At 46.7% G+C, this 24,199-nt stretch overlaps 1 protein-coding gene across 1 annotated transcript in view; it reads right to left on the bottom strand.

Annotated features, from left to right (window-relative positions):
• LOC145341333 (ubiquitin-like modifier-activating enzyme 1) overlaps window positions 1-23,560 on the bottom strand; it is a 261,826-nt gene extending 238,266 nt beyond the window's left edge. The window contains exons 1-8 of the mRNA XM_080186247.1: window positions 23,273-23,560; window positions 19,462-19,520; window positions 9,747-9,915; window positions 8,915-9,049; window positions 8,636-8,742; window positions 5,827-5,917; window positions 2,090-2,225; window positions 116-213 (exon numbers count right to left, since the gene is read on the bottom strand). Of these exons, the coding sequence (XP_080042373.1) occupies window positions 116-213; window positions 2,090-2,225; window positions 5,827-5,917; window positions 8,636-8,742; window positions 8,915-9,049; window positions 9,747-9,915; window positions 19,462-19,517 (792 nt within the window). The 5' untranslated portion in view covers window positions 19,518-19,520; window positions 23,273-23,560. The remainder of the gene's footprint in view (window positions 1-115; window positions 214-2,089; window positions 2,226-5,826; window positions 5,918-8,635; window positions 8,743-8,914; window positions 9,050-9,746; window positions 9,916-19,461; window positions 19,521-23,272) is intronic.
• Between the last annotated feature and the right edge of the window lie 639 nt (window positions 23,561-24,199).

Raw genomic sequence — 24,199 nt, forward strand, 5'->3', positions numbered from 1 at the left:
GCATCATGCTACCTCGCTCTTCATGTCTAGAAGGTTGCGAGGTAGCAATGGAGAATGGGTCAGATCAGCTGACACAGGCTGGATGTGTTTAGTGCGTAAGCTTTTGCATACTCACAAAAGTCAACTTCTGGGGCATTTTCACCTCCGTCACAATCCCGCCATTCTTGTAATCGCCAAAGTTGCTCGTGTCACAAATGAAGAAAGAATACTGATCTATAAAAAGGACACAACAACACAATAAAATCCATAAATACCAATGGAAAAGGGGACCAGGAAAATGGGAGACAGGGACAGGACAGCATTAACTAAAGAGAAACCCACATTATTACAGGGAGATCCCCAGTGAGAATTTCTAAATGCCCACTGCGGGATTGAGCAGCGACTTACATCGAGATACCACAGGCCAAACACTTCAATGTGTCGGAACGGCCTGGATTGGGATCTATCAGCCCATTACTTGGAGTTAGAAAGGAGATGGTGATTAAAACGGAATATATAAAAAAAGGGCAAACAGTTTCCAATCTTCGGAGGGTCTGTCAGTAAAGGTTGCAGGGTTAAGGTAATTGACAAATGGACAGAGTTGTGTTGGGAAGATCAGAAGAACTTTTTAAAAAATGATGCGGCAGCGTATGATGTGGGAAGTGCTTTCTGACAGGGCAGAGGAAGCAAATCCAATATTTATATTCAAAATAAATACTCCAAAAGTGGGGAGAGAATTCAACTCCTTAAATTGTCCCTTCCACCCACCAGCATAGGTATGGTGGGCTGAATGGCCTTCTTCCATTTCCATGATGAAGGACACAAAACACGAGATCCATCAGATCAATAGAGTCAGTCCTGCCTCCACTCCAGCCACTGCTCATAGCAAGATAGGCCATAACAGTATTAACGGTGGCACAGTGGTGAGCACTGCTGCCTCACAGCACCAGGGACCCAGGTTCAATTCCCGGCTTGGGTTACTGTCTGTGCAGAGTCTGCATGTTCTCCCCCTCTGTCTGAGTCCAGTTTCCTCCCCACCGTCTGAGACACGTGCTGGTTAGGTGCTTTCTCATTTTTACACGGAGAGTAGTGGGTGCCTGGAACTCGTTGCCGGGGGGAGGTAGTGGAAGTGGATATGGTAGTGACTGTTAAAGGGGCATTTTGACAAGTACATGAACGAGATGGGAATGGGGGGGATACAGTCCCCAGAAGCGTAGGGGGTTTTAGTTAAGTCAAACAGCATGATCGGTGTGGGTTTGGAGTGCCGACAGGCCTGTTCCTGTGCTGTAATTTTCATTAAACTTTCCCTCTGTGTAATCCGAACAGGCGCCGGAATGTGGCGACTGGGAAATTTTCACAGTAGCTTCATTGCACTAATCGTGCAATGGGATGGACCTACAAGTGGTCCGAGCAGGAAGAGTAGAGGGAGGTACGTCAGCACAAGTGGCGGAACTGGTAACCCTGACATGGGCTTTCACTGAGGTGCGGGGAGAGCATTTACACTAATAGCGGATATGTATTTGGCATTGTGCATGACTACATGACTGTTTGAGGGAGAAAAGGGATTTGTCACAACAGGAGGCACCCGAATCAAACATGGTCAAATTTATTAGAGGCCAGTGAGTTCTCATTAGTAATGGGTTAAAAAGAAATAAGCAGGCTGACTCTGTATGGTACAGAGAGAGAGAGAGCGACCCCAGGGGAACCACTGTTAGGTGACAGGTGTGTCTCCCAAAAGCTTCTGAATAAACTGCTGTACTTTGACTCACCATTAGTCTCAGAGGTATCTTTACCTACAACACACACTAATAAATAAACTTAAAACAAAACCAAAATTAAACTGGCACTGAATTTAAAAACTGACCTCTGGAGAGACAGTGGTAAATGTGAGTGAGTGGTAAACATGGAGTTGATGTTATTAAGTAATTTAGGCAGGCAGCATTCAAAAAAAAAGAGAAGCCTCGATGTTATAAAAAAAACTTTCCCCCAAACACAAGGAAAAGCTCTCCCTCCTTTATTGAGCTGCTGCTTTCCAACACGGTAATATTTAATCGCAGGACTTTACTGCCCTCCAGTGTTTCCCGCAGCACAACATCCTTAAACTGCTTACCATTATACTGGACTTCGATGGGTTTACAATGATTCAGTTCAGTCATGCCCTGAATCTCAGAGAACGTGACGTAATCCCCAGTCTGAAACCCATGCGCCACCTTCTCATCCAAGCAAGTCACCAGTCCAGGACTGTCCTGAAATCGGATCAATCACATTAACACTATTTAATTATTAATTACTTTTTTTAAAAAAAATTGCGTTTTATGGGCATCAAATGTTTTGGTCCCCTTATTTGCGAAAGGATATATTGGCCTTGGAGGGAGTACAGAGAAGGTTCACCAGGCTGATATCGGAGACGAGGGGGTTAGCTTATGAAGAGAGATTGAATAGACTGGGCCTGTACTCAGAGTTTAGGAGGCTGGGGGGGATCTTATAGAGACGTACAAGATAACGAAGGGGATGGATAGGGTAGAAGTAGAGAGATTCTTCCCGCTTAGAAAGGATAGCAGAACTAGAGGGCACAGCCTCAAGATAAAGGGGGGGGGCAGTTTAGAACGGAGTTGAGGAGGAACTTCTTCACTCAAAGGGTGGTGAATCTCTGGAATTCTCTGCCCGTTGAAGTGGTGGAGGCTGCCTCGCTAAATATATTTAAGTCATGGGTAGATGGATTTCTGATAGACGGGGGAATTAAGGGATATGGGGAGAAAGCGGGAAAGTGGAACTGATCCACTTCAGATCAGCCATGATCTTATTGAATGGCGGGGCAGGCTCGAAGGGCTAGATGGCCGACTCCTGCTCCTATTTCTTATGGAATTTATTTACTGACCAAGAGAAAGCACAGCTTCTCCGACACACCGAGCACAATCTTACCGGCCGTTCACGCCACGCTCCCGCTGCAGTGGGGTCAGAGAATTTGGTGCCCTAGCTGCAGCGGGAAGGGAGAATCTCGCCGGCGTGAATGGAGGTAAGGTTCCGGCCACTGTGCGAGAGCATCAGGAAGCTGACAGCGGAACCAGTCAAACCCAAGAGATGGCCGGCTGGCAACTCTCAGTCAATGGAATCAGTCCACTCGGGTAATAATGACAGGAAGTGCTGGAAAATCCCAGCGGGTCTGACCGCACCTCTGGAGAGAGAAACACACAGTTAACAAACTCTTCTCCGGAAATCCACTACGGTGCTGTAGGCTGCAAGGAGTCATCACAGAATCCCTACAGTACGAAGGAGACCATTTGGCCCATCGAATCCGTGCCAACTCTCTAACAGAGTTGTCTGACCCAGGCCCAGCCCCACCTGTAGCCCCGCACATTTACCCTGCTAATTCAGCTAACCCACACATCTTGGGACACTAAGGGCCAATTTAGTATGGCCAATCCACTATAACCCCCACATCTTTGGACTGTGGGGGGAAACCAGAGCACCCAGAGGAAATCCACGCAGACACGGGGAGAATGTGGAAACTCCACCCAGTCACCCAAAATTGGAATTGAACCCGTGCTCACCACTGTGCTGGCCCTATCCTTTCCTTCTATGAGGAGCTATGAGGAGAGGCTGAATAAACTAGGCTTGTACTCGTTAGAGTTTAGAAGAATGAGGGGAGATCTCATTGAGACGTATAAGATGATGAATGGGATGGATAGGATAGAGGTGGAGAGACTCTTCCCGCTCAGAAAGGACAGTAGGACTAGGGGGCACAGCCTCAAGATAAAGGGGGGGCAGTTTAGATCGGAGTTGAGGAGGAATTTCTTCACTCAAAGGGTGGTGAATCTCTGGAATTCTCTGCCCGTTGAAGTGGTGGAGGCTGCCTCGCTAAATATTTTTAAGACGCGGGTTGATGGGTTTTTGATAAGAGAGGGGATTAAGGGTTATGGGGAGAGGGCGGGAATGTGGAACTGAGCCACGACAGATCAGCCATGATCTTATTGAATGGCAGGGCAGGCTCGAAGGGCTAGATGGCCTACTCCTGCTCCTATTTCTTATGTTCTTCTGCTCTGATGGGGTCTTTGTCATCCGATTTAATAGCACATTTTTTATTTTTACTCACTGCTGTGATTACTTCAGTTAGTTAAGCGTTCCCTTTACCTGGAACCATTGAATCACCGATCACAGCCTCCACACAGGGTTACACAGAATATACTGTGCCGAAACAGGCCATTCAGCCTGACTATTGCATGCTGATCCTTTTGCTCGTCCCTCATCAAAATCCACTCTTGGAACCATCTATTCCCTACTCCCTCCAGTTTCTTCTTAGATGCGTTACACTTCTCTTTCAAGCACAGTGTGTTAGTAAGCATGGTGGCATTTGCCGCTATGGCCCATCCTCACTTGTCTGCACCGTTTCCAACAACAACGGAAACGATCTCTCAGCCACCCCCATCTCACCGCTCCCTCTGGCCTCCAAGGCTATACCCTGGGCCCCCTCCTCTCCCTCAGGTTGTGGCTTGAAGTTGGCGGGCGCATTCACACTGGCGTTACCCAGCTCCACCTGCCCACCACTTGTCCCAACCCACCCAGCACCTCGATGCCCACCTGTCTGGGATGAATTGCAATTTTTACCGGTTAGACATTGGGAAGGCTATTGTTTCCTTTTGGGGAGGTGAGGGGGTGGTGGGGGGGGCAGCCACAGACTTCCCAACTGTTGCTCCCGAATCTATTACCCCTCCCACATGTCAACAGCAGTGGGCGGATGAAGATGCAGTCACAGTCTCGATTGGAAATAGTGCATTGGATGATCTCAGGTCAAAAGACTCCAAGAGCAAGGCGAAAATAGTGGAGGCAACAAATAGAAAAGCGGGCAATATTTCGAAAAGAGAAAGCCAGTGACCGGAATTCTCCAGTCGTTCACATCCCACTGCCGCTACCAGAGAGTGCGCGCACAGCTAAATCTCCACCTCACTGACTTATTATTGTCACATGTATTGGGATAGGATGGAAAGTATTGTGCGCTCTACAGACACAACATATTGTTCAGACTACATAGGGGGAAGGAAAGGAGACGGTGCAGAATGCAGTGTTATAGTCATAGCTTGGGTGTGGACAAGATCAACTTAATATATGGTAGGCTCATTCAAAAGTCTGATGGCAGCATCAATGTAGCACTGCAGCAGGACTGGAGAATCCCAGCACAGGCAAGGTTGGAGAATCCGATGGCAGCAGGGATGTAGCATTGCAGTGGGACCAGGGAAACCCAGCGTGGGCGAGGTTAGAGAATCCAATGGCAGCAGGGATGTAGCACTGCAGCGGGACTGGAGAATCCCAGCGCAGGCAAGATTGGGCAATTTGATGGCAGCAGGGACATTGCGCTGCGGTGGAACTGGAGAATCCCAGCCGTGGCTGAGGTTGGAGGACCCAATGGCAGCCAGGGTATAGCACTGCAGCGGGACTGGAAAATCCCAGCGCAGGCAAGATTGGACAATTTGATGGCAGCAGGGACATTGCGCTGCGGTGGAGAGTCCCAGCCGTGGCTGAGGTTGGAGGATCCAATGGCAGCCAGGGTATAGCACTGCAGCGGGACTGGAAAATCCCAGCCGCGGCTGAGGTTGGAGGATCCAATGGCAGCCAGGGTATAGCACTGCAGCAGGACTGGAGAATCCCAGCCGCGGGTGAGGTCGGAGAATCCGGGCCAGCGGATTTATTTTGTATCCATCAAAACCTGGAATGCATTGGAAGCGGAGAGAGTTCTCTGTACAAACACCCACCAGAAAGAGAATGAAAGTGACATCGCTCTGCATGGAAACGAGCAGGAAAACACAGAGGACAAATTGGCAGGTCGCACACCAACGGAGGAAGCAAGGTTACCTTGGAAATCCACGATACTATAGCGTGCAGTGGCTCTTCACTATTAGGGTCAGTCACAATGAATTCCTCCCCAAAATCACAGAACAGTTGGCTGTTAAATCAAAGAGAAACTGGTTGTCAGTTCAGGCAGACTGAATTCAGATGAGAAAATGACCATTGGGCCCACTGTTCCAATGCAAGCTCTTTGGGAGCACAGCTGGCCAATTCTTACACCATTTACAAACAAACTATCCAATTGGGACGACTTTTATTCTCATTCACCATCATTGTCTCAGTTGGTTTTGGGTCAAATGTACCTCAAAGTTCCACAATCTTTAACCAGGTTTTAAAACATCATGCTGCAAACCAGTTCCCCAAGAAGACCGGAGAAACCCCCTGACTGGGGCATGGTAAGTTACTACCATTTGTTCCTGTTTGAGACCTTTTCCAATTAAGACGTTTTTGGCAGAAAGACACCAGTGGGGCACATTTTAAAATCTTATTTTTTTAATTCATTCTTGGGGTGCGAGTATTGTGGCAAGGAAAGGCCAGCATTTGCTGCCATCCCTCGGGAAGGTGGCGGTGAGCTGCCTTCTTCAGCCGCTGCAGTTCAAGGGTGTAGGTACACCCACAGTGCTGTCAGGGAGCGTGTTCCAGGGTTTTGAACCCAATGATAGTGAAGGGATGGCGATATGTTTCCATGATGCGGAGATGCCGGCATTGGGCTGGGGTAGAGACAGTAATAATCTCACAACACCAGGTTAAAGCCCATCAGGTTTATTTGGTATCACGAGCTTTCGGAGCACTGCTCCTTCATCAGATGAGTGGAGAAAGTGGCAGGAAAATCACCATACATGGAGCATGGAGTTGTTGTCTGTCTTCTGATGGGTCTCTTAATCCACTCAGTTGTACACAATTTCTCTGCCACTTGGGTTTGGAAGACTCTGTTGAAGGAGTCTTCCTGAGTTGCTGCCGTACATCTTGTAGATCATATTAAATATGAAAGAAGCTTTAATTTACTAAGGAAGTGACTCATCTACACTGGTTAACAAGGGAACCTCTTGCCCTGATCCACTCTTGCCTCTATGTGACTCCAGCCATGCACGAGCATGACTGTTGACTGCCCTCTGACGGGTCTCTCAATCTACTCATCATTTCCTTCTCAGGGCAGTGGTGATGGCAATAAATACCAGCCTCGCCAGCTATACCCACAACCCAAAAAGAGAGAAAGAGTTGCATTGATACAGTGCTTTTCCCAAACACCAGATAACTCCAACTGCTTTAGAGACAATGAAATACTTCTTGAAATGTAGGCAGAATCATAGAATCCCTACAGTGCAGAAAGAGGCCATTCAGCCCATCAGGTCTGCAACAATCACACCCAGGCTCTACATTTATTTGCACTGCCAGGTCCCCCTGACACTGACTGGCCGTGCTAAATTGCTTATCAACCTCACCCAAATGTCTTTGGGTTGAGAGAGGAAACTTGAGCCCCCCCCAGAGGAAACCCACGCAGACACAGGGAGAGCATGCAAACTCCACCCAGACAGTGACCCAAGATAAGAATTGAACCCCCATATCTGGCACTGAGAGGCAGCAGTGCTACCCACTGGGCCATTGTGTCAGCTGTCACGATTTCAAGATAGGATAAAACCACAGCTAAAGCAGCAAGCTGATAATGACCAAATAAGAACATAAGAACATAAGAACATAAGAAATAGGAGCAGGAGTAGGCCATCTGGCCCTTCGAGCCTGCCCCGCCATTCAATAAGATCATGGCTGATCTGTCGTGGCTCAGTTCCACTTTCCCGCCCTCTCCCCATAACCCTTAATCCCCTCTCTTATCAAAAACCCATCAACCCGCTTCTTAAAAATATTTAGCGAGGCAGCCTCCACCACTTCAACGGGCAGAGAATTCCAGAGATTCACCACCCTTTGAGTGAAGAAGTTCCTCCTCAACTCCGTTCTGAACCGCCCCCCCTTTATCTTGAGGCTGTGCCCCCTAGTCCTACTGTCTTTTTTGAGCGGGAAGAGTCTTTCCACCTCTATCCTATCCATCCCATTCATCATCTTATACGTCTCAATGAGATCTCCCCTCATTCTTCTAAACTCTAACGAGTACAAGCCTAGTTTATTCAGCCTCTCCTCATAGCTCAACCCCCTCAACTCCGGTATCAGCCTAGTAAACCTCCTCTGCACTCCCTCCAGGGCCAAAATATCCTTGCGCAGGTGCGGCGCCCAAAACTGCACACAGTACTCCAGCTGCGGCCTCACCAATGCCCTATACAGCTGCAGCAAGACCTCCCTACTTTTATATTCAATCCCCCTCGCTATGAAGGCCAGCATCCCATTCGCCTTCCTGACCACCTGCTGCACCTGCAAGCTGGGTTTTTGCGACTCATGCACAAGGACCCCGAGGTCCCTCTGCACCGTCGCCTGCTGCAGTTTTTCGCCACGTAATCATGGAAGGATAATATTGGCCAGGCCATCAGGGACAACTCCCCCTTCCCACCGCCAAGACAGTGCTGCGGGATCTTTGCATCCACTTGATTAAGCAGAGGGAGCCTTACTTTAATACATAATTCAAAGGGACAGCACCTTCGCCAATGCAGCACTCTCTCAGGCCTGCAATGGGAGAATCAGCCTTGATGATTGTGCCCAGGGTGGGACTTGAACTTCCACAGGCAAGAGTGCGTGACCTGCTGAGCCATAACTGATACAAACAGCGCCAGGGAATGAAAGGAGCTTTTGGTTCGAATAGCTGGAGGAGATGACAAGTGCTCAAATTCCACTGACGTTCAATGTTGCAGACCGGGAGGGGAGCTCTTACCCAAACAAGCCTTTGGTATCCGCCACGATGAATTTGATGTTATTCCTGTGACAAACATCCCCGATCCACAGCTGTTCCTCCAGTGAGGAGCAGGTCAGCACAACCACCTGAGGAGAGTTTTAAACATTTTACACGTGGGGGGGAAAAAAAAATCAGATCACAAGAAGCAATGCTGTTCACTGTATCCTAATACACGTGACAAATCAAAGATCAGTAAAACGAAAGGAGGCCACAGCAAGTTTACGTTAATCCAGAGATGGAGTCAAGAGGAATGTTTACCTGGAATCGGTACAGAAAGTCTTCAGTTAGTTTCTCGGTGTGAGTGTATACAGGAACGTAGCTGTTCAGTTCTGCGAGGTGTTTTGCCGACACTTGTGCCCTGCTCTTCCCAATATCACCTTCTGCCAGATAAAACTAAAAATGGGAGACAGATGAACCAGGAAATTCTTCTCACACCGCGACAAATGCTTTTACTGTTTTAATTTACTTTCCTTTGGAAAATTCACCGCAAAAGTAACCATAAAAAGAGTCAAAGAAGACACTACAAGGAAAAGGGAGTCCAGTTGCTAACCGGTGACCTGTGCCGCACCGGGCCCCCCGATTTTAACTCGCCCAAAACCCATTCACTCACACAAAAGTTACAACTGGGCCTGTTAATTGAATGAAGCCCAAAGGCGGGCGGGTTAGGTGGACTGGCCATGGTAAATTGCCCCATAGTCACAGTAAGAAGTCTCACACACCAGCTTAAAGTCCAACGGGTTTATTTGGTAGCACGAGCTTTCGGGGTGCTGCTCCTTCATCAGTGATGAAGGAGCAGAGCTCCTAAGTGTCTCCCATAGGGGGGGCTAGCAGGGTAAATACATGGGGTCAAAGGGATAGGACCTGGATGGGATTGTGGTCAGAGCAGACTCGATGGGCTGAATGGCCTCTATGACTTTTCTGCTGCCATTGTGAGGACTTTAACATTTAATGTAACCCTTGTGCAAAAATAAATGAATGAAGCAGGAAACAAGAAGAATGGAAGGCTTTTTAATTTTTCTATGCTGTGTTTCCTGCACGTTGATCAGGAATAAGGCTGCATGATTCAGGTCTGAGGAAACTTGCACCGTACCTGTGAGGAGAGGTCATTCCATTCCGCGTTCCCTTCATCGTGAACCGTGACCGATTTCACTCCCCCGAGGGTAATGTTCTTGGCGATCTCCACACCCAGCCCCCTCATCCCAGAGATCAACACGTTCGAATTCTTCATCCTCTTCATGGCCTCGTGGCCCAGCACATATCTACAGGAGGAATTCAAAATCAACACAGCTCATTCATTTCCATCCCCGGCCTGGTCCTCAGTTCCTCATCAAAAATCATAAACATCTAACTCCACTTAGAGAAGCCCTGTATGCCTCAAACCCCTCCACGTGGAAACCAATTATCTTCATCAAGAAGAAATTTGTAAAACCTTGAAGAATAGATTGGCCAGAAAGATTTGATGTAAAGAACTGGTGTTTGCAAGTTCTGTTTGAGGAGTACAGGTAGATAAACCTATGGACAATAGTCTTTCTGAATGCTAAAGTAAGGTCGATGAGTACTAGAGTGAAGAGGTGATGATAAATTTAGATAGTGCGATGGTTGGACCACACTTCAGAGTACAGAACATGGGAAAGAGATAGAGAATCTGGTGAGCTGGTGCGCTGACAATAACCTCTCCCTCAATGGCAGTAAAACGAAGGAGATCATTGAGGATGAGGATGTCATGGAGGATGTGCCCCTGTCTACAGTGGTGAAGGGGAAATGGTCAAGAGTTAGATTTCTAGGTGTCCGGATCACCAACAACCTGCCTGGTCCCTCCACACCAACGCTCTACTCAAGAAAGCCCACCAATGCCAACGCTTTTTCAGGAGGATTAGGAAATTTGCAATGTCCACTGTGAGTCCCATCAATTTTTACAGACGCTCCATAGAAAGCATTCTTTCCAGATGTATCACAGCTTTGAATGGCTCCCGCTCTGACTAACACTGCTAAAAACTACAAAGGATTGTGAACGTAGCCCAATCTATCACTCAAACCAGCCTCCCATCCATTGGCACTTCCTGCTGCTTCTGAAAAGCAGCCCGCATAATCAAGAACCCTACATAACCCAAACATTCTCTCTCCCACACTCTTCCGTTGGGGAAAAAGATCTGGGATCATGTACCGACCGACTCAAGAACGGCTTCTTCGCTGCTGCTGCCAGATTTTTGAATGGATAATTCAAGCTGACCCTTCTCTACACCCTAGCTATGACTGCATTCTCTCCTTTCCTTCTCCCCTGTGTACTCTATGAACGGTATGTTTTGTCTGTACAGCACGCAAGAAACTATACTTTTCATTGTACCCCAATATGTAACAAAAATAGGTCAAATTCATTCTTGCAGTGAGTGTTGCTGGCAAGACAAATATTTGGTGTTCTCACTGATGAGTTGCCTTGTTAACCGACTGTACTTTTTGTACTAGTTTGTGGTACAAATCATTGGCTTCCTAGCTTTATTCTGAGAGTAATTTAGAGGTAAACAATGTTAATGTGGGACTGGAGTCACATTTAATCATAGTCCTTAAAGATGAGCAGTGAATAAGGAAGCAAAAGCTAGTGTGGGGGAATAGAATGTCAAATCAAGCACACAGAGAGAGAGAAATAGAGGGTAAGAAAAATAGGATTTAGAAAAGGGGGAAAACAGATTGAAAGCCAAAGGTTACATTTAATTTAAAATAAAACATTTTTTAAAACAAAGTTTCAACAATTTAAACCTGACAGAATGCAACTCCACACTAGTTAATTATCAGTGCCAGAGAGGTTAACAGACAGTAATTAATATATAGAAAGACTACTTCGAAAGGATAGAAATACATTAGAAAGGGTACTCAGACTGAAACAAACTACAAAGAACAAAGAAAAGTACAGCACAGGAACAGGCCCTTCGGCCCTCCAAGTGTGGGCCGATCATGATGCCCTAACTAAACTAAAACCGTATGCACTTTCAGAATCCATATCCTTCCATTCCCATCCTGTTCATGGATTTGTCTAGTTGTAAAAAGTCTGACAACACCAGGTTTTAGTCCAACCGATTTATTTGATAGTAATAAATCAAATAAATCGGTTGGACTAAAACCTGGTGTTGTCAGACTTTTTACTGTGTTTACGCCAGTCCAACGCCAGCATTCCCACATTTTGTCTAGTTGCCCCTTTAATTCCTCAGTCATAGCTGCTTCCACTAACTGCCCGACAGTGCATTCCAGCCATTCACCACCCTCTGCGTAAAAACCTTTTCCCCGTGCACTTTAACCCTATGCCCCCTTGAACTTGACTTTTCTACCCTAGGAAAGAGCATCTGACTATCCACTCTGTCCATTCCACTCAATCTTGTAAACCTCTATCAGGTTGCCTCTCAACCTCCGTTGTTCCAGTGAGAACAAACTAAGTTTATCCAAACTCTCCTCATTAATACCCCCTAGACCTGGTAACATCTTCTCTGTACCCTCTCCAAATCATCCACATCCTCCTTCTGGTGCAGTGACCAGGATTGTACACAATTAGCTTTAACTTTCTCTGGCAATTTTAGTTGGCATTTATTGCACAAAAACCCGGAACTTCCCACTGTTCAATGGCGAGGCAGATGACAAAAGCTGTGAAGAGTGACTGACTCATTTTGGATTCTCACATTTAACCCTCTGCCAATTTTCCCACTGATAATAGTGAACACCATTAGCCCCATCGCTCAGAGGAAGCCCACGCAGACATGGGGAGAATGTCTGTGTGGAGTTTGCACAGTTACTCAAAGCCGGAATCAAACCCAGGTCCCTGGCGCTATGAAGCAGCAGTGCTAACAACTGTGCCACTGTGCTACCCTTGACAGCATTTGATAGAAAACTGAATGTTACAAGTAATTGAATTGTTTACAACAATTATAACAGAAAACTAGAACACAGATAATAAAAAAAAGTGACTGGAATGTTGGCATTTATAGCTAAAGGAATAGAACATAAAAAGGTAAGGAAGTATTGTTGCAACTATACAAGGCATTGGCTAGGCCACACCTGGAGTATTGTGCACAGTTTTGGTCCCCTAATTTGAGGAAAGATGTAGTGGAATTGGGGGCAGTTCAGAGGAGATTCACTAGATTGATTCCAGAGATGAGGGGTTTGTTGTATGAAGAGAGATTGAACAGTTCAGGCCCAGACCCTCGAGTTTAGAACAATGAGGGGAGATCAAATTGAGGTTTACAAGATGATAAAAGGTATGGATAAAGTAGAAATGGAGCAGATGCTTCCTGTTGTGGGACGTTCAAGGACAAGGGGTCACAGTCTTAGGATAAGGTGTAGCAAATTTAAAACAGTTGAAGAGAAAACTACTTCTCCCAAGGAGATGTGAATCTGTGGAATTCGCTACCCCAAAGTGCGTGGATACTGGGACAGTGAGTAAATTTGAGGAGGAGTTAGATTTTTAATTGGGTAAGGGTTATGGGGAGAAGGCAGGAAAATCGAAGTGAGGAGCATATCAGCCATGATCGAATGGCGGAGCGGACTCGATAGGCCGAATGGCCTGATTCTGCTCCTATATCGTACGAACTTATGAAATGGTTTCTGACAGAACTTTGGAAACAATTAGTAATTTCAAATAGGAAAGAACGTACATTTAAAAAGAAAAGGCTTTCACCATCTCAAGATGATCCAAAGTATCTTACAGCTGATAAGAACATAAGAACATAAGAAATAGGAGCAGGAGTAGGCCATCTAGCCCTTCGAGCCTGCCCCGCCATTCAATAAGATCATGGCTGATCTGTCATGGCTCAGTTCCACATTCCCGCCCTCTCCCCATAACCCTTAATCCCCTCGCTTATCAAAAACCCATCAACCCGCGTCTTAAAAATATTTAGCGAGGCAGCCTCCACCACTTCAACGGGCAGAGAATTCCAGAGATTCACCACCCTTTGAGTGAAGAAGTTCATCCTCAACTCCGTTCTAAGCCGCCCCCACTTTATCTTGAGGCTGTGCCCCCTAGTCCTACTGTCCTTTGAGCGGGAAGAGCCTCTCCACCTCTATCCTATCCATCCCATTCATCATCTTATATGTCTCAGTGAGATCTCCCCTCATTCTTCTAAACTCTAACGAGTACAAGCCTAGTTTATTCAGCCTCTCCTCATAGCTCAACCCCCTCAACTCCGGTATCAGCCTAGTAAACCTCCTCTGCACTCCCTCCAAGGCCAAAATATCCTTGTGTAAGTGCAGCGACCAAAACTGCACACAGCACTCCAGCTGCGGCCTCACCAATGCCCTGTACAGCCGCAGCAAGACCCCCCCTACTTTAGAATAGGGAAACAATGCAAAATTGCATTTTCTGTAAGGGTGGAGTGGCTTTCCCTGCGGGGAGACATATTTCACTCAACTCGAATTCCTAATGGTTTAGATGTGATCAACTTTGGACTTTGGTCAAATCAGATACAAATGCTCAGGTTTCAACCATTGCCACACAGTTATACAATCTAGTTGCACATTACTTGGCTTGACAGAATCACCGGAATTTCCCCTGCAAGCCACTTAACATAAAAAAAAATGAAGGGCATAGTTCAGTTAGACAGTCAATACCTTTTCCCAAAGGCAGGGGAGTCTAAAACTAGAGGGCACAGGTTTAAGGTGAGAGGGGAGAGATACAAGTGTCCGCAGGGGCTACTTTTTCTCCACACAGAGGGTGGTGAGTGCCTGGAACAAGCTGCCAGAAGTAGTGGTAGAGGTAGGTACAATTGTCTTTTAAAAAGAATTTAGACAGTTACATGGGTAAGATGGGTATAGAGGGATATGAGCCAAATGCGGGCAATTGGGACTAGCTTAGGGGTTTAAAAGAAATAGGACGGCATGGACAAGTTGGGCCGAAGGGCCTTGTTTCCACGCTGCAAACCTCTATGACTGTGTATAAAAATCGGCAAATGCACTTACGATGGGAATTAAATTTGACAGAAAAAGCTCTTACCCAATCAATTCCATGCATTTTATTCTGGTCCTCGCCTTCAGCCTCTCACTTTTTAACTCCTTGGCTGGAATTTTATTGCTTTGCTTGTCCCGGAAATCGGGGGAAGGGATGAGGCTCACAGGACGAAATTCTCCACTGGCCTTGGGCGGGATTTAACGAATCTCACCCAAGCGAGGTTGTAAAATCCCGGCCCTTACATTTTTTGGTAATTTTGTTTACCAGAATCAATATTATTTTTCCCAATATACCACTAAATTTTTAATACCTACATAAAAAGGACATTAAATATTAATCCTGACCATTAAGGTAAAGTATAGCTCTTTGTTTTCATTGGAAACCCAGACGAAAAGCGAAGTTCTCCAATATCAGAAAGAATGAGAGAGGAATTTCACAGGTAATTGACCAGATAACCTGCTCCAGCAGTTTGGGCCAGATCTCCCAGTACCATCCTAGAACTCCCTTCTCAACAGCACCGTGGATGTACCTACACCACATCACAGAATTATTACAGCGCAGAAAGAGGCCATTTAAAGTTAAGTTAAAGTTATTTATTAGCATCACAAGTAGGTTTACATTCACACTACAATGAAGTTACTGTGAAAATCTCACAGCCACTCAAGTGGATAGAGCCGTGAAGAAAGTTTATAGTGTGTTAGCGTTTACTAACAGGGGATTTGAGTTTAAGAGCCATGGGGTTATGCTGCAACTATACTGGATGTTGGTGAGACCATATTTGGAGTATTGTGTTCAGTTCTGGTCACCTCACTATGAGGAGGATGTGGAAGCATTGGAGAGAGTGCAGAGGAGATTTACCAGGATGCTGCCTGGTTTGGAGGCTAGGTCTTATGAGGAAAGGTTGAGGGAGCTGGGGCTCTCTGTTTGGAGCGGAGGAGGATGAGAGGCGACTTAGAGGTTTATAAGATGATGAGAGGGATTGATAGAGTGGACGTGCAGAGACTATTTCCTTGGGTGGATGTAGTTGTTACTAGGGGACACAACTATAAAGTTCATGGTGGGAGATATAGGAGGGATGTCTGAGGTAGATTCTTTACTCAGAGTGGTTGGGGTGTGCAACAGACTGCCTGCTGTGATAGTGGAGTCAGACACTTTAGGAACTTTCAAGCGGTTATTGGATAGGTACATGGAGCACTCCAGAATTACTGGGAGGGGATAGCTTGATCTTGGGATTGGGCATAGCTCAGCACAACACTGAGGGCCGAAGGGCCTGTACTATGCTGTAATGTTCTGCGTTCTATCTCCTAGTCGCTGTACCCTGGCACCTGTTTGAGTACACTGAGGGAGAATTTAGCATGGCCAATGCACCTCACCAGCACTGTCTTTCAGAGGAAACCCACACGGGCACGGGGAGAATGTGCAGACTCAGCAGAAACAGTGACCAAGCTGGGAATCGAACCCAGGCACTGAGGTAGCAGTGCAAACTACTGTGCCATCATGCCACCCATCCTGTTTACACTGCAAAAGACTATAAATTCTCACTTTCTTTATTAAGTGGGCTCCCTGGATTTTAATGGACACATTGTGGATGCATTCAGCAATGGAAATTAAATAGCTTCATCTGTCAAATTTAATTCCCATCGTAAGTGCAACGGCCGATTATATACAGTCAGAGTTTACAGCATAGAAACAGGCCCTTCAGCCCAGCTTGTCCATGCCGCCTTTTTTAAACCCCTAAATTAATCCAATTGCCCGCATTTGGCCCATATCTCTCCATATCCATTTTACTCATGTAACTGGCTAAACGCTTAAGGAGAAACCTCATTATCCAGAACAGTAGTGAGAATGTGGTAAGCACAAGAGGAAGTAAGGAACAAAATAGTAGTTATGTTGATCAGGGTAGGAAGAATTTGGATGCGAATAAACATGATTGACTGGTTTGACCACAGGCCTGTTTCAATGCTGTATGGGTCAGTTATAGTTCTGCCTCTTCTGTAATTCAGGCCATCGATTTTTGGTGAGTGAATAACCCAAGCTGGGAATCGAACCCGGGCCCCTGCAACGCTTGACCACTGTGTCCACCCTTCTCTTCTCTTCCTTTATGGGTGCGCCCTTTCCTGGATCGCTCGACAATGCTGACACCATTTCAGGCAACTGTTGTTGTTAATGAAAAGGGCCTCAGATGCTGCAACTTTTTAAACACATAGCAAATTGGCCAACAGTAATAGGGATTGATTAATGAGAATCGCTGAAGAAAGGCATGAAAGATGAGTGGCTACCCATGTGAAATTCGTCCAGAGTTTCCTCCATCACAGGCAGGCTCCAGAGACTGGTCAAGGATGTGGTGGACTTACTGACCAACCATACCCAATCAAATGGGAGAGATAAGCATTCTACTGCCACAGTTTACACCCAAGGTCAAAGGACAGACAAACTCCATTCATAAAGACTTGATCCCAAATTAATTCCAAAACGTATTGTTCCGGGGGGAAAAAAACAAAAATCACAAAAGCACTCTGCGAACGCATCTTCTTTTGCCAACTTGTAAAATTCTGCCCACACTGACACAGGAGGAAGAATTGGATCAAAAGATTCAAAGCGGCTGCACAGTGTTTAGCACTGCTGCCTCGCAGCGCCAGGGATCCTGGTTCGATTCCTGGCTTGGGTCACTGTTGGTGTGAAGATTGCACGTTCTCCTCGTGTCTGAGTGGGTTTCCTCCAGGTGCTCCAGTTTCCTCCCACACTCCAAAGATGTGTGGGTTAGATGGATTGGCCTTGCTAAATTGCCCTTTAATGTCTGGGGAACTAGCTAGGGCAAATGCATGGGGCTATGGGGATAGGGTCTCGGTGGGATTGTGGCCAGTATAGACTGATGGGCCGCATGGTCTCCTTCTGCACTCTGGGATTCTATGTCCGTGTCTAAGTGGCCTTCTGTGAAGTCAATTCTCTAAGAAACTCCTCAGAGTGGACCTCTACCCCCTGTCTATCCACTGACCTTTCCCGACTCAGTTGCTGCCATCTCACCTCACGGTCAAAAGGTTCTGGGTTCAAGTCCCACTCAAGCATCCTCAAGGCACCCGCAAATAATCCTGGGAAACTATTCCTGAGGAATAATTGGAGTTATTCCACCTCGTGAAACACTTTGAAATGTCTGGTGTCCATGAAGAGCGCTACATAAATTCAAGTTTTTCTTCCAATCTCTCTCTTCCGGTATTTACATTCTCTTGCTATAATAACGGATACAATTTAGCCCAAACTAGCCGTTAATTGATGGTTTAAACCCCTGTCCATCTTGCCTTCCTCAGCAAATTCCTGACATCTCTCAAAATTTGGCTTCCAAACTCCTGGAAGTCCCTGGACTGTATGGCCAGATTTCCACACCACGCGTCTCAGCTGCTGCTCTGCTTGGAAGTAATGAACAAGTTTACATCCCTTCTCCCTCTGTTGGTATTCCATGCTGAGCTGGTGCCAGGTCTACCTTTCCGACTGGTTTTCCAGCATTAGCTGCAATCCATTTGTGGCAGAAAGTCAGTCATCTCGACGGAAGTAACGTTTCTCTGAACCTTCTGCATCTTATGGCCGCCTCCAACTTACCACTTCTTTTTTTCATGTACCTGCCCTGGAACCAATTCCACGCACCTCCTGGGCTTTCGTGCTCACAGAGAAACCTCCATTAGCGTGTTCTCCAATATTCTAGCCTTCAAATAACCTCACAGCATTGCCACATTCGCGGGATTACTTGGTCTCGACCACCCTGAGACTGGAAATTCTCATCCGAGATCAATTTTCCGTCCCGCCCGCCATGGTTCTCTTGGTGGGTGGGACTGGAAAGTTTACCCCATTGTCTCAATCACTGCCCCATGCCAACAATAAATGCCTCATGAGAACAGTTACCATTCCTAAGGGCTAGGTATAAGACAAATATTAGAGGGCAGTTTTTCACGCAAAGGGTAGTGGGGGTGTGGAATGCACTGCCGAGTAAGGTGGTGGAAGCAGGCACGCTAGGGTTGTTTAAGAGTCACTTAGACAGCCACATGAGCGGTCCACATATAGGGGGATATAGCAGGCCTTACTAAACATAGTAGGCTTGGGATTCCGTTTTTGCCTCAGGGATGTTACAGCCTTTGCCTGTTTAATAATGAATTTTTTTGTCTCCACAGGCATTTAAGTCCACCTTGTTGACCAGCAAGGGGCATGCATGCGGCAGGTTGTAGTGGGCTGCTCTTGGATGTTGCTTCGGGAGTTGCCTATTGCTTCATGTCGTTAGTGTGCTTAAACTGGACCATCTCGAGGGCAACATGACAGCTCAGAGACTATCTCTGTTGCTGTGCGGACACATGGATTTGGGCCTGTGTCTGTGGGAGTTTGCGCGTTCTCCCCGTGGTTGCGTGGGTTTCCTCCGGGTGCTCCGGTTTCCTCCCACATCCCAAAGATGCGCTTTTAGGCTGATCGATTGGGTAACAAATTGTCCCTATATTGGACCTCCCTGATCCTCGCACATTAGGCGTAGACTAAAATCATGAATAGGTCACTGAGACAATGGGACGGCAGCGCGGGCTCGTTGGGCCGAAGGGCCTGTTTCCCGTGCTGTGTTGTTCTTTGTCCTCCCCCCCCCCCCACCCAACCCAACTCTATCCTACCTATCTCAAATTTATCCCCACTGAAGATCTGGTGTGGAGATGCCAGTGTTGGACTAGGGGTAAACACAGTAAGAAGTCTGGCGTCACCAGGTTAAAGTCCAACACGTTTATTTGGTAGCACAAGCTGTCGGAGCGCTGCTCCTTCATCACTCACCTGAAAAATAACTCTTATCTTTCTCACCTTCACTAGTGTGTTTCTTTTAACCATAGGAGTTTGCTTTACTTCCAAATATACTTACAGCTGCCTGGAATAGAGTCCTTCATCGATCTCTGTGGAATTCTCATTGGTGCCCATGGCCTGAGGGAAATAAAGGTAGGTTTTGTCAATGAAGAACTTAAACTGAATTCGTTTCTCTGATATAAAAAAACAAAGTTGCATTTGTGTAGCGCCTTATGAAATAAGATTTTACAGGACTGGGAAAGATCACTTTAGTCCTTTCGGGTGGACAAACAATAGAACATAGAACCCTACAGTGCAGAAAGAGGCCCTTCGGCCCATCGAGTCTGCACTGAACACAATCCCACCCAGGCCCTACCCCCATTTCCCAACATATTTACCCACTAATCCCTCTCACCTACGCAACCCTGGACACTAAGGGGCAATTTCTTAGCATGGCCAAGCAACCTAACCCACATATCTTTGGACTGTGGGAGGAAACCGGAGTACCCGGAGGAAACCCATGCAGACACGAGGAGAAAGTGCAAACTCCACACAGACAGTGTGCTGGCCTTCATAGCGAGGGGGATTGAATATAAAAGTAGGGAGGTCTTGCTGCAACTGTATAGGGCATTGGTGAGGCCGCAGCTGGAGTACTGTGTGCAGTTTTGGTCGCCACACCTGCGCAAAGATATTTTGGCCTTGGAGGGAGTGCAGAGGAGGTTTACTAGGCTGATACCAGAGTTTAGGGGGTTGAGCTATGAGGAGAGGCTGAATAAACTAGGCTTGTACTCGTTAGAGTTTAGAAGAATGAGGGGAGATCTCATTGAAACGTATAAGATGATGAATGGGATGGATAGGATAGAGGTGGAGAGACTCTTCCCGCTCAGAAAGGACAGTAGGACTAGGGGGCACAGCCTCAAGATAAAGGGGGGGCGGTTTAGAACGGAGTTGAGGAGGAACTTCTTCACTCAAAGGGTGGTGAATCTCTGGAATTCTCTGCCCATTGAAGTGGTGGAGGCTGCCTCGCTAAATATTTTTAAGACGTGGGTTGATGGGTTTTTGATAAGAGAGGGGATTAAGGGTTATGGGGAGAGGGCGGGAATGTGGAACTGAGCCACGACAGATCAACCACGATCTTATTGAATGGCGGGGCAGGCTTGAAGGGCTAGATGGTCTACTCCTGCTCCTATTTCTTATGTTCTTATGACCCGAGCCAGGAATCGAACCCAGAACCCTGGAGCTGTGAAGCAGCAGTGCTAACCACTGCGCTACCGTGCCACCCTAAGGTTAAATATTCAACTCAGGACATCCCCAAAGCCCTTTTTTTTAACTAAACCAAAGTACTACAAATGCTGGAAATCTGAAATTAAAACTGAAAATGCTGAAAACTCTCTGCAGATGTGGTCGGATCTATCGAGAGGAATCAGGTTGTGCCGTTTTACCAGGACTGGAGACAGTTAGAGAGCTAACAGGTTTGCAGAAAAGACAAGGGCAGTGAAAGGGGTGGAATGGAAAGGATAAAAAGCAGATTAAAGTTTGTTTATTCGTAGGCTCACACTGCTATGAAGTTACTGCGAAAATCCCCTAGTTGCCACACTCCGGCGCCTGTTTGGGTACACAGAGAATTTAGCATGGCCAATGCACCTAACCAGCACGTCTTTCGGACTGTGGGAGGAAACTGGAGGAAACCCACGCAGACATGACGAGAACGTGCAGACTCTGCACAGTCAGCGTCCCAAGCTAGGAATCGAACCCGAGTCCCTGGTGCTGCGAGGCAGCAGCGCTAGCCACTTACTGCAGTCTTAAAGGGGTGGAGCGTGACAGCTGGAGAATTGTAAATATTCCAACCTTATTCAAAAAAAATGAATGCAAGGATAAAACCCAGCAACAAGTGGCTGGCCACTTTATCCTCAGTGGTGGGAAGGCATTGAGAAATGATAATCCAAGGCTGAATTAACAGTTGCCAGGGCACATGTAGATTAATGAAGGAAAAGTAAGGGAAAACCGTGTTTAATTTGCTGGTGTTCTTGATATGGCAACAGGGGAGGGTTGATGACTAATGTGGTATACATGGACTTGCAGAGAGCATTTGATAAAGTGCCCCATCACAATCCTGTTAGTGAAGCTAAAGTCTAGGGGATGAAAAGGAAAGTGGCAACGTGGATACGAAATTTGGTGAGTAATAAGAAACAGGAAACAGTGGTGGAGTTATAAAAGCTTTATAAGACATTCGTCTGGCCTCAACTGGACTATCACACTGAATCATTACAGCAGAAAGAGGCCATTCAGCCCGTCAGGTCTGCACCTGCTCTCCAAATGAGCATCATGACTTGGTGCCATTCACCTGCCTTCTCCCCATACGCCTGCACATTATTTGAATGGAAACAATCACCCAGCACCCTTCTTAATGCCTCAATTGAGCCTGCCTTCACGGCACAGTAGCTAGCACTGCTGCTTCACAGCTCTAGGGACCTGGGTTTGATTCCTGACTTGGGTCACTGTGTAGAGTTTGCACATTCTCCTCATGTCTGCATGGGTTTCCTCCCACAGTCCAATGATGTGGGGGTTAGGTTGATTGGCTATGCAAAATTGGCCCTTAGTGTCCTGGGATGCATACGTTAGCGGGATTAGCAGGTGAAATATGGGGGTAGGGCCTGGGTGGGATTGTGGTCAGTGCAGACTCAATGGGCCAAATAGCCTCTTTCTGCACTGTAGGGTTTCAATGATTCTATGACTTCCAGGCAGTGCATTCCAGACCCCAACCACTCTGTTTGAAAAAGTTTTTACTCACTCATTGGGGTGAAGTTTACTGTTCCACCCTCCACAGGAATCAGATCAGGTAAGGGGCAGACCACAGAAAGGTCTGTTGACTGTGAGTGGGATTTTCTGGTTTCGAGGCAAGTGAGGCCTGAAAGTCCTCCACCCTACCTAAAGGCCATATGAGGCAGCATTAGGGTGTGGAGTGCACTACTCAAACGTGTGGTCAAGGAAGAGTCAATTGTGGCTCTCAAAAGAGGAGCTGGGTGATTGTGTGTTGGGGAAACAGTTGCAGGGCTAAAAGGGAGGACCAGCAGAGAACAGGCATGGATACAAAGGGCTGAATGGCCTCCTTCTGTGCTGTAACCAGTGATGTTAAAAACACACCCCATCAAGAACAGCACAGCAGGATGGTCGAATTCACAGTCTGGAGAAGATAAATATAACAGGTGCCTGGAGATGTGTATAGAGAGACGCAAAAGGATGTAGTCCCTTTGCAAAATATTTTGGCAACAAAACTGGAGCAATTCTTAAAACGGACACGGGGAACTGAGCATAAAACTCCCCCACTGTGTGTAGTTTCACTTTCTTTTTCAGATGCTTATCCAGCACAGCAGCTATCTATTTCACTTTCTGTTCAAATTATCCAAATCTGGAAGTAAAAAGAGTTTATTTATTAGGCACAAGTCGGCTGACATTAACACTGCAACGAAGTGATTGAGAACAGAGGGGCAAGGAGAAACATTTATGAATGTCACTGGGTTATTGAACTTAAACGTGCAATCCTCAGACCTTGATAAATCCGGGGAGTTTCAGTTCATTGACTCAGGGTACCGGGTCAGGACAGACAATATACTCACTCCTTCTCTAACAAGAGAGTGACCCACTCAAAACTGCACACTGTCGGCTGCGTCTGATCCCACTTTACACAAGTTACCCACTGACCCAGTTCAAACAGGGAGGGAGAAATTAAAACTCAAGTCCATTTCAACTGGGAGATAAACCTGTTCAAAAGGAGAACATTCAGTTGCATCATCTAGGAAGTTAACTGTCCCCCTTCTCTCCAGTTTCCTGTACAATTCCTAATCTGAAACTCCTGGGTTTAAAACTTAATGGAATTTAAAAGCACCCACTTTTTTTATTTTAGATGAGCGCAGTGTATCTTCGGCCCGCAGTTTCTCTGTGGGGCTCACTCCGACACTACACAGGGTAGTGGAGGTGGACTGTCACTCTGCAAAAAAGGTGCTCCGGCTCCCGCGGCGACCCACTCAGCTGCGGCCGGTAGTCAGCAGAAGCGAAACCGCCTCCAATCGATCCGGCAGCGGGATCGCCAACACAAAGCCTCCCGCTGACTGCTGATCCCTCTTAAAAGGGCAATACGTCCAAACAGCAGGTGGGACAGTTCTTAGCGTTCGCCAACAGTGTAGATGCACCCGGGGACTTCCAGTGAGTGATGGGGGCGGAACGAAAGTGGAATTGCATAACTTACAAGGTTCAATGCAAAAGATTTTAAATTTAGCTATTAGTCACAAGTAGGCTTACATTAGCACCGTAATGAAACTACTGCAAAAAAAATCCCCTAGTCACCACATTCCACCAGTTTGCATTCACTGAGGGAAAATTTAGCATAGCATCCCCACAGTGCAGCCCATCAAATATACACCACCCAGACCCTATCCCCATGACCCTATTTATTTACCTTGCTCATCTTCCTGACACTAATGGGCAATTTAGCATGGCCAATCAGCCTATCCCACACATCTTCAGACTGTGTGAGGAAATCAGAGCACCCCGGAGGAAACCTACGCAGACACAGGGAGAACGTGCAAACTCCAATACAAGAGTATTGTGTGCAGTTTTGGTCGCCTAATTACAGGGAGGATGTTAATGAGGTTGAAAGAGTGCGGAGAAGGTTTACAAGGATGTTGCCGGGACTTGAGAAACTGAGCTACAGAGAAAGGTTGAACAGATTAGGACTTTATTTCCTGGAGTGTAGAAGTATGAGGGGAGATTTGATAGAGGTGTATAAAATTATGACAGAGTGAATGCAAGCAGGCTTT

The sequence above is a fragment of the Carcharhinus amblyrhynchos genome, chromosome 3 (assembly GCF_965287045.1).
Source record: "Carcharhinus amblyrhynchos chromosome 3, sCarAmb.v2.hapA, whole genome shotgun sequence".
NCBI classification, from domain to species: Eukaryota; Metazoa; Chordata; class Chondrichthyes; order Carcharhiniformes; family Carcharhinidae; genus Carcharhinus; species Carcharhinus amblyrhynchos.